Raw genomic sequence first — 10180 nt, forward strand, 5'->3', positions numbered from 1 at the left:
ATTTAAAATAATAATAAAATCAATAATACCTTATTTTAACTGTATATTAAGGCTCGCCACTGCAGAACTGCCCGCTCAGCTGAAACGCCAAACCAACAGCCAAATCCGGAAGATATTGGATTTTTTGTGTATTCACCATACAATTCCCTTTTTAAAAAAAAAAACTCGCATGTTCCACGTGCTTAAATTAAAAAACAAAGATTTTCCATTAAACTGTGTGTGTATATTTATTTTTATTTTTCATTTTTGTGTTTCACGTTGATGTGCGTTACGTGCTTAATTAACATTTGCTTTTCAAATATATATACCCCATTTTCTTCTTCATCCTTCCCCTCTCCAATATTATCAGTTTCTTCTTCTCCGGGGAAAAAAAACTAATTAAAAAGTTTCATTTTCTTCTTTGTTCAGATCATCATCATTATATTATATATGAAGATGAGACGAAACTGTAACTTGGAACTCCGGCTGCTTCCTTCTGGTTTTTCCGGCGACCGTCGCGACATGTATGTACTTCTCTTTCTTTGGTTGGGTGCAATGAATATTATTATTTGTGATTGATTTTGTGTGTGTGTGTGTGTGTGTTTAAATTATTGAAGGGCGGAAGAAGGGAGAACTGAAAGCCCAGAAAACCAACAGCAACAACTCACGATTTTCTATAATGGAAGAGTTTGCGTTTGTGATGTTACAGAGCTCCAGGTAATTCATTTTTAGATGTTAAATATTCTTTTATAATCGGTACATCACAAACTTGGGAGAGAATATTACCTTCGAATCAGATTTGAATTTAATATGTCAAAATAAATCATTAGACGTTGATATATACTCAGATTATCTATGTTCGAAATCTTGGCATTTTATTTGGACCCTAAAACACTACTTTTTAGTGAAAATGTCATATTTTTCTTGTATGGCTGTATCTTTTCGGAATACACATGTTAAGATTTGAGAGTGGTGAATGATAAGATTTGTGCATGGGATGCGCAGGCAAGAGCCATTCTAATGATTGCAAACCGAGAAACGGATGAAAGATTAAGAACTCCGAATTCGGGATCGGATCGGGTTTCACCTTCGTTACAATCTCCGATAAGTAGCCCTAGTACCAGACTTCCCACCGGCATGAAGAGATCGCTTCAACGGTTCCTCCAAAAACGAAAGAATCGAATCCAAGCAACCTCTCCTTACCATTAATTGATTACTATCATCTTATATGTCCTTGCTATTCAGTGCATTCATGGAAGGTATTGGTCTATCTTCTTTGGCTAGCAATTACAACTAGTGATGATTTCATTGAAGGACACTGGCCATGGAGGCCTTTTTCATCCTTTTTTCTTCTTGTAAATGTATGAGTGAAATACGCTAGCAGCTAGCAGCTAGCTTCAAGACCTTGATGTATTTTACATTTGTTGATAGTTTGCGATTTCATCAATTTTATGTTGATTTATGTAATAATTTATTTATATGTTTATAAATTTTTAAATATATTTTAATCAATATATCAAATAATTATAAATACTATCCGTGACATGATGGTACGCATAGTCTCAAGTTGGAAAAAATGTGAAGTTTACATTAAAAGAAAAAGAAAAAAATCATAATTTTGATTGGTTTAAAATTTAATGCGGTCAAAAGTAATTATTATTATTTTAATAAATTACACATGTGACCACTTAGTCAAGGAGAGATTTTAACATGATCATCGATCTTTCAATTATGTTTGTCTAATCACTTAATTATTTAAATAATATCAATCAAGTCACAAATCGTTAATATTTGACAAAGGATATGACATGATAGTTAACAAAATTGATATAATTACACATTTAATCTTCATCACTTATACATGTGTCATCATCTGATTAGAGGATTATATTAATCGAATTAAATTAAAATTAGGATCAAATTGATAAAATATATAAGTAATGAGGACTAGATATTGAATTATTCTAATTTTTTAATTGTTACGTCAACTCCTCCATCAAACACTATCAACAGTTGGCTTGATTTATACCATTTAAAATAAGGAAGTGGTCGAATTGATATAATTAAAAGATTGTTGTCATATTAAATCTCCTCATAATCAAGTGGTCACATAAATAATTTATATTTATTTCAAAGACAAAATTAATAATTAAACCTTCACAAATTATATGATCTTCTATAAAACACAATAGAAAATTATTTACCTCAATGTGAGAAAACTTGTCATGGTTTGAACCTCGTTTTGTATAGGAATGGACTGCTGGGATTAAATTTAAAATGAAATATTAAAAGAAAAAGTAGTGAATGAACTGGCTCGTATAGTTGTTCATAGAAATATATTGGATATGGCTTAGTTGGAGAGGTCCGCGTACGTGGGTAGTGTGCCGTGACGGATTCACAGCTTGGTGAGAGTGGGAACGTGTTCATTTTGGAATTGGAATTTTATTCGATGAGTTATTTATTTTAGTGATGCTGCCCATCCTGAAGCTTTTCGTGTCCACCTTGAAATCTGAGTTTTATTCGATTAGTTATTTATTTTATAGACGGAACCTATCTTGAAATTTTAATTGTATCCGTCTAATTTTAAATTTTATATTATTTACAGATATATCCACCCTAAAAAATATTTCTAGATTCACCACCAATAATATGAATTAAATCTAAGCAAAGTCTTCTCATGCAATAAACATGGGATTGAGATCGGGATGTGTATAACGCAAAGTCCCAAAAAAAATGCCATAGCTGTGTGGGATCCCAATGTCAACTTCATTGTCCATGAAAATGCCATAGGAAGCTACTCCGAAGGTATGTATGAACGATGTTGAGAAATTTTATAGAAACGTTAAAAGAAAAGTGGGATTGGAATTTGAGGACGAAATGTCATCTACGTGGCTCCATTTATGCCAATTATCACAAGGATTTGGGGTCACATTTCAATGTTTATCAACACATGCATATATACATTTAACTAGTAATAATGAAATAAATTTCAGTTAACAAAATCTGGAATAAAAATTAAATTCATAAATCAATTTTGGTAACAAAAACTAAAAGATTGGGTGATTTAAAAATCTACTTATTAAAATTTTCATACGAGAAACCTATCTTATAAGTATCTTTATGATGTGATTTTGTAAGATATGATTTGTGTAGATAAGAATTGGGTTTATAATGGTAAGAAAAGACAAATACGAATCATACATGAATTTGTAAAACTTTTAATAACGATTATTTAGTGTGGATGAGGTTAGCCTTAAAATTCATTGTGATACCCTACCTAAATAAGTATTATCTTAATAATTATATATTTTTATCATTACTCTACGGTGTTCAAACACCACCCAAATAACCAAGTTAATAATGCATGTTATAAACTAATATATACCTACATAAATCCATGGACAAACCCACACCAAATAGACTTTCTATACTATTGAACTAAAACTTCTTTTTTCACCAGTTTGTCTAGTGTGACGAGATACTGAATTTTTTAACCAATGTCAAGGGTTTAGATCCTAGTATTTGCGTATGAAGTAAACTGGGTTCAGATGATCCCTCACAATGGATCTCTACAAAACTCAATATAAATTATTCTATTAATAAATCAAATACAAATGATTAATTCAAAAAGATAAACTTCTTTTTCCCAAATCCAAAGGAGTGCTTAGCCCCCAACAATAGTTTAAAACTAGGTAGGCCTATTTCTTGGGCTCATCACTCTTCGCACTGGTTCGCAGTTGATTTCATAATTTTTGGGAAACAAGAAAGAAAAGGGTAGAGTCCATGATTTTTGGGTGTCATGTTGGATTAAAATTCATATGGATATATATTTTTATATTGTTATTATAAAATGTGACATAAATTAAGTGATCAATTATGTTATAAACTCATAAGGTATTAGAAGTATCATTGAAATAAAAGTGTAGTCATTATTGAAGTTGTATTTATAATTTGATGAGAATTATAGTCATAAGTATAGATAATAATTTATTCTTAAATCAGCTATATAAAGGGTTATGGTCCCCAAGAAACAAATCATCTCGTATTTTCTCTTATCCTGTCAAGGAATGTATATTAAAGAGAAATTTATCTTCTCGGAAGATCACAATCATAAAATAATCTTTAAGATCTCAACTTTCTAGGTAATCTTCAACAATAGATTCAAGTATGCTTTCACAAATTTACTATTTATTTTATTCTTGATTATTTTACATCATTAATTTTTTGTTTGATTTCATGTTTAATTAAATTTTTTTGTCTTACAAGTGGTATTAGAGATCGATAGAGAATGCTGAAAGATACAGTCTGAAAATCTTTTTTTTTTTTTTGTAATTTAGACGTTTTTATATTTTTATTAATAATTTAATTTCACACTTTCAAAATTTTATAATTCCTCATTTTAAATTTTTGATACAATTTCTTAAATTCGTCCGGTTTTATGTAAAATTTCATATTAACGTATTCCGTAATGACATAAGCAAGCAGCAACTTCATTTTATGCTTAGATCATGGCAGCTAGCAGACAGTGAACCTAGAGCTCCTCGATGGTCCGTTTCAATGAGTAAGTCCAAAAAGAAAAGTCCAAATGAAGTTTCAAGTCCCTTTACATTTCCTTTTGTTTGATGGTTCACATATATTATTATCACCCAAAAATTAGGTTTCCATTAGAAAATAGACAAAGGAAAGTGATAATGGTCCATTTGAATCCTATAAGATGATTGAGAAAGGACAATGGTGATCATATATCTCATTCTTCTTTTTATTTCAATTAATCAAACAAGAAAGTGAGGTGTAATAAATGATAGGGTAAAATACATGTTCAGTATCCTCATTATAACTTTTATTTCGTTTTGGTTACTCAACTATATTTTCCCAAAATTATGCCTAACATTTAGTTTTGGTTTTATTTCGGTCACATGGCATTAAAAAATTAACAGTAATGTTGATGTGTCATGAAATGCCCGTCCAGCTCAGTTGGTAGAGCACAAGGCTCTTAACCTTGTGGTCGTGGGATCGAGTCCCACGGAAGGTATTTCATAATTTGGAGGTCTCCCATGGAAGCTGCTCTCAACCTGGCGTTGGGGGCAGCCTACTATCATACCTCCCCCTTACCCCATTACATATGGGAAAAAGGGTCAGCTAATTGTTGATGTGTCACCATATGGTAATGTCAAAACTAAAAATGTATTTTTGTTTATTTATGAACATTAGATGACCAAAATGAAACTAGAATGTAACGTTAGGTGACCAAAGTGAAAATAAAGCATAGCGTTAGGTATGTTTTGAAAAAAAATAATTAGGTGACCAAAACAGAATAAAAGTGATAGTTGGATACTAAACATGTAGTTTACCCTATTGATATTATCAATTACATAATGGTAAATTATATATTTTATCATTCATCATTCTTATTCTTATTTTAGTCCTAAAATTTTGTCATTTTTAAAAATAAATGTCTAATTTCGAATTCTCTTTGATTTATCTAGGATTAAACATCTTATTCCAAACTCTAATGGTAGAGAGAGGAAAAATGAGAAAACTTTATATATCTTGATTTTACGTTGATCGAACGGTAAATATTATCAATCATAGTAATTTTAAGTCTCATTAGTTTTAGGGTTATGATTGTATAATAATCGGAGAATATGAGATGAATTCGTCGATATCTCAAATAGTCAAAAAAGATATCAAAGAATGATAATTACAACGATGATACAAGATAAAAATAAAATTATATATCTTTCATTTCTAGACATAGAAGATAAAATTCAAAAAAGAAAAAGATGTAAATAACTATAAATGCCACATTAATAAAAATCAATTCGCACCAACACACATAACTATTACGTTTCCCCTTCCATTTCGTTTTAACACCCGAGCTAATTAAATTTCAAATTCAAGAAAAATAAAAGGGTCATTATGCAAAATTATACCAAGCTTCAAGTTGAAAGACCCATATCAATTCTCCCTGTTAGAAGTCTGAAATATGCAGTTCAATTAAACACCAGATCTGACACCCTTTTGCTTCTTTCTTTTCAGAAAAAGGCTGCCACAAATGAACCGGCAATCAGAGATGGAGCTTTGTCACCAGAGACCAACTACTAATTGTAAATGCCACCCCTCCCTCTTTGTCTGAAACTCTGCCTAGTTTCACCGTCTGTGTACCCTTAAGGCTCTCTGCAATTTTCCCCAGCCAGAAAATGACCCATCAAAGCCATTAAATCAGTGGGAGATCAATGCTTACGAAAGGGAAAACATGTTTAAAACAACAAAACAAGTTACAATGAACTGTGGTGTTGTGTCTTGGGAAGGAGCAAATGAGCCGGTTCTACCATTGTACAAATATGGGTTCTTGTTCTTTCCCTTGAGATCATAAGGTTGGGGACAAGTTACGTTGTCAACCATGCCTTGCTTGCCCAAGCAAGTCCTGGTTTGTAGATATGTTGAGATATTGGTAGCCAAGTTGTAGCTTGTGCATAGCCCACTGTTGCCTCTAACATCAAGCCTTTCACCAAGTCTGTTGATGAAATCCATTGAGAAGGGCAGTTCCCCAGTTAGCTTGTTGTGGCTGAGATTAAGCTGGTCTAGATTTGGAAGGTACCCCAGATTTGAAGGGATTGTGCCATTGAGTCTGTTGTTGTCTAGTGAAAGAGCCGTGAAGTTGTTCAATGCAGCAGACAAGGAGTTCGGTATTGGGCCTGTTAACCCACATCCCGAGAAGCTGATTGAGGTAAGGCTCTTGAGGGACCCAAGAAATGAGGGAATCAATGAATTTATGGGATTTGAATAAACTATCAAGTACTGTATGTGCTCTAACCCGGACAGTGTCTCAGGGATTGGACCATTTATGAAGTTATGGCTCAAATCAAGCAAAACCAAAATGTTTAGCTTCCCTATCTCTGGTGGTATCTTCCCATGGATCCTGTTTGAGCACAAATCAAACTTTTGAAGAAGATGAAGCTGAGCTAAACCAAATGGCACCACCCCACCAAGGCCATTTGACCTCAAGTCCATAATGGCTAAACATTTTAGTTTCCCAAGCTCCGGTGGGATTTCACCGGTTAGATTGTTGTAACTCAGGTCAAGTTGCTCCAAATTGACTAAACCGCCAAGCTCTTGTGGGATCTCACCAGTTAGATTGTTCTGTGACAAAGTTGAGATCCTTAGCTTTGAAAGATTCCCCAAGGTTGGAGGGACTTGACCGGATAGAGATGGATTTGATTGAAGTGACAGATGCTCCAAGGAAGAAAGCGAACCAAACAACGTAGGAGACAGCAAATCCGTTGATGTCACAAAACAGTTGAAAATGGAGAGGGATTTGAGGTAAGGTAGTTTGAGCAAAGAATCTGATATCTTTGCAGATGATTTACACGGTGGGGAGGAAACATCAGGGCCGACGTGAATGCTTGTAACGTGAAAATTATGAGGATCTTCGTCTTGACCGATCTCGCATTCGATTCCAGGCCATGGTGTGTTGCTGCATGGCTCAGGGTGCAGTTCGGCCCAACCGGGTTCATCTACAAGTGAGCCTATGACATCGAAAAGCCCCCAAAGCTCATTTTTTTCCACCACGAAGTCACTCTCTGCAAACTCCCCACACGATAAAACAAGGAACCCAACAAGTAAAAAGGGAAAAGAATCCATGAGAGAACAAGCTCAAACTCAAAGCAATAAACAACAAACAGATATAAAGCATTCAGAAATGTCGAGTGTAGCTTTATAAACCAACCAGAAGGTAAAGGAAAATCTTCCAGTTCATTGCTTCAACCACTCCCTTTGTGTGTCAGTAGAGATGGTGACGGTGTTTTGTTGCCATTTGATAGGAGAAAGACAGTGACTAGAAGAGGAACAAATTGTTAGGAAATGTATATATATAATCAAACGACAACAAAAGGCAATTTTTTAAGAGAAAGGGAAAAGGGTTGTAATTTGAAGCATGATTTGACATGGCTTTTCCTCAGTATGATGCATGAAGAAGACCCAACATAGCATTGCTTTTGCAGAGGTAACAGTTGGGTCTCTTCACTGTCGCTCTATCTATGTATCAGCGGGATTGGCTGCACGCCAGCCTCCTTGCTTTTGTTTTTACTTAATATAGATGCAGAGATCATTTGAACACCTAAACCTGCAATGAAGAAAACAAAAAAGCAATCAGAGTATCTTTAGAACAACATTGCAGGATGAATCGTATCTCATTCTGTATTTCAAGTTAATGCAACCATTTTGTTTTTAAATCTTTGCTTCATTTATGTAAGTTTCAGAGTCTATCCACACTAATCTTTTCCTGGTTTTATGATTGTATCTCTTAGTAACACTATGAGTTAATTGCATCACTCATCCTCAAAGTATAACTCTCATTTTAAATCTGTCCATAAACTTTTAGATATTCCAATTTCATACCTAAAATGTGTTTATCATTTTAAATTAGTCTTTGAACTTTTGAATATTTCAATTTCATCCCCAAATTGCGACCCTCATTCCAAATTGGTCTCAAAACTTTTTGAAAATGGCAATTTCATCTCTAACTATATGTACATACTAATCAAATCCATTATTAATAAAATTGTTTGGCTAAATTGCATTATTATATGTTTGATAAAAACAAAATTTTAAGTTAAACTATGGTTGGAACTAATTAAATATTTTGAAGAATTTGGGGATGGAATTGGAATATTGTAATACCCCAAAATTTTGATAAGGGACCAAAATGTAAACTTGGATAATTTGGTGGCCAAAGTAGAAATTTGGAAAAAGTTCAAGTACCAAAAATTTAGGTTAAACTATGGTTGGAGCTAATTACATATTTTGAAGAATTTGGGGAGGGAATTGGAATGTTGTGATACCCCAAAATTTTTATAAGTTGCCAAAATGTAAATTTGGAAAGTTTTGTGGTCAAAATAGAAATTTAAGAAAAGTTCAAGGATCAAAGTGGTAATTTTTTCAAATAGAAAATTTATTTCATAAATAAAATTTTCATCTTTAAGAATGGATTCTCTATGAAATTTAGATTTCGATCAAGAATTTGTATAAATGTCTATTAAGCGATAAATTTCGGTAAAATATTCGGATAACCAAATTGAATCGAAAATTTACAAAAATTTGAAGGATGGTAGTATAAGGTTAGTAATATTATTCTAATGTTTTTAATATGTAGAATTTAACATGAATAAGTGGAATTAAGTTGATTTTTCCATTTTAAAGTAGAATAGTGAATTTAAAAGACTAAGTTGAAATTTGGAAAATTTGAAAGGTAAAGATGGAAATTAGTAAATGTAACTTTTATATTTATTTAATGTTATTAAAATGGAGATAAAACGATGACATGAGGGTAAATACTAGGATTTATTAATTGCAAATTGGACTTTTGGACTAAGTTGAATTTTAAATTCATTTTAATGGCTTTTTAAGGAGAAATTTCAAGAAAACTCTTCTCTTCTTCCTCCATCAACCGTGTACTCCATAGCTAAAGGTGAACAAACTTTGTTTTCAATTTGTTAGCTTTTAATTAGAATTAGGACTAAAATGTGAAATAAGAAATTGTTCCCCGCTAAATTCTCTTTCTTTTGGTATAAGTTTTTCATTATTTCTTGCATAAAGAGTGAAATGGGTTTGTAAGGTGGATGAAGGGGAAGTGATAAATCAATGAAATAAAGTTAGTTTTTGATCTTAGGAGTATTATGGAATCATATACAAGCTTAAAAGTGGAGTAAAAATCATGGGGGACTTTATTGAATATATTTTTCCATGTAGTATTCTTATGGAAATTTGTTGAATTTGATTTTTTTTGATATAGAAATGATTAGAAATGAATGGAAATAAGTTGTTGGTGATTAAATTAAGCTTGAATCAAAGTTGGGGACCATTAGGGGGAAATATCAAAAGTTTCGGTCATGGAGAAAAAATTAGGAAAATTATATAAAAATTTCTTTTGGGTTTAGATTAGATAGAAGAGTGATTTCATAAGGTTTGAATTAAGTTTTGGATCAATTCGGAATAAATGTTAAGCTTAGAGGACTTTTTTGCAAGTTTTGAGAAATTGAAGGATTGTTAAGTAAATGTTGAAAAATTAAGGTATTATGCTGGAAATTATAGTTGGAATGATGAAATGTTGAATTGTGTTGATTTGGAAGTTGAATAATTCCTAGGGATTAAATTGCAAGTTTTTGCAAAGTTAATGGTGAAATTACAAAAGTATAATATT

General features: G+C 32.4%; 2 protein-coding genes across 2 annotated transcripts; one reads left to right on the plus strand and one right to left on the minus strand.

Moving 5' to 3' along the window:
- The first annotated feature begins 340 nt into the window (after positions 1–340).
- LOC120137426 (protein TIFY 5A-like) lies at positions 341–1189 on the plus strand. The gene is made up of 3 exons (XM_039153175.1): positions 341–503; positions 597–696; positions 985–1189. Exons 1-3 carry the CDS (start codon positions 430–432, stop codon positions 1186–1188), a joined length of 378 nt encoding a protein of 125 aa, XP_039009106.1. The 5' UTR covers positions 341–429; the 3' UTR covers position 1189.
- Positions 1190–6218: 5029 nt separating this feature from the next.
- LOC120137443 (receptor like protein 29-like) lies at positions 6219–7623 on the minus strand. Its single transcript, XM_039153186.1, has one exon. The coding sequence runs from the start codon at positions 7621–7623 to the stop codon at positions 6220–6222; it is 1404 nt and encodes a 467-aa protein (XP_039009117.1). The 3' UTR covers position 6219.
- Positions 7624–10180: the final 2557 nt, after the last annotated feature.

The sequence above is a fragment of the Hibiscus syriacus genome, unplaced genomic scaffold (assembly GCF_006381635.1).
Source record: "Hibiscus syriacus cultivar Baekdansim isolate YM2019G1 unplaced genomic scaffold, ASM638163v2 tig00110670_pilon, whole genome shotgun sequence".
NCBI lineage: Eukaryota > Viridiplantae > Streptophyta > Magnoliopsida > Malvales > Malvaceae > Hibiscus > Hibiscus syriacus.

Excerpts from the sequence above, each read along its gene's own strand:
- LOC120137426 (XM_039153175.1), top strand. The coding sequence starts at position 430 with ATGAAGATGAGACGAAACTGTAACTTGGAACTCCGGCTGCTTCCTTCT. Across the intron at positions 504-596 it reads TCCGGCGACCGTCGCGACAT|GGCGGAAGAAGGGAGAACTG; the intron begins GTATGTACTTCT and ends AAATTATTGAAG. Across the intron at positions 697-984 it reads GTGATGTTACAGAGCTCCAG|GCAAGAGCCATTCTAATGAT; the intron begins GTAATTCATTTT and ends TGGGATGCGCAG.
- LOC120137443 (XM_039153186.1), bottom strand. The coding sequence starts at position 7,623 with ATGGATTCTTTTCCCTTTTTACTTGTTGGGTTCCTTGTTTTATCGTGT.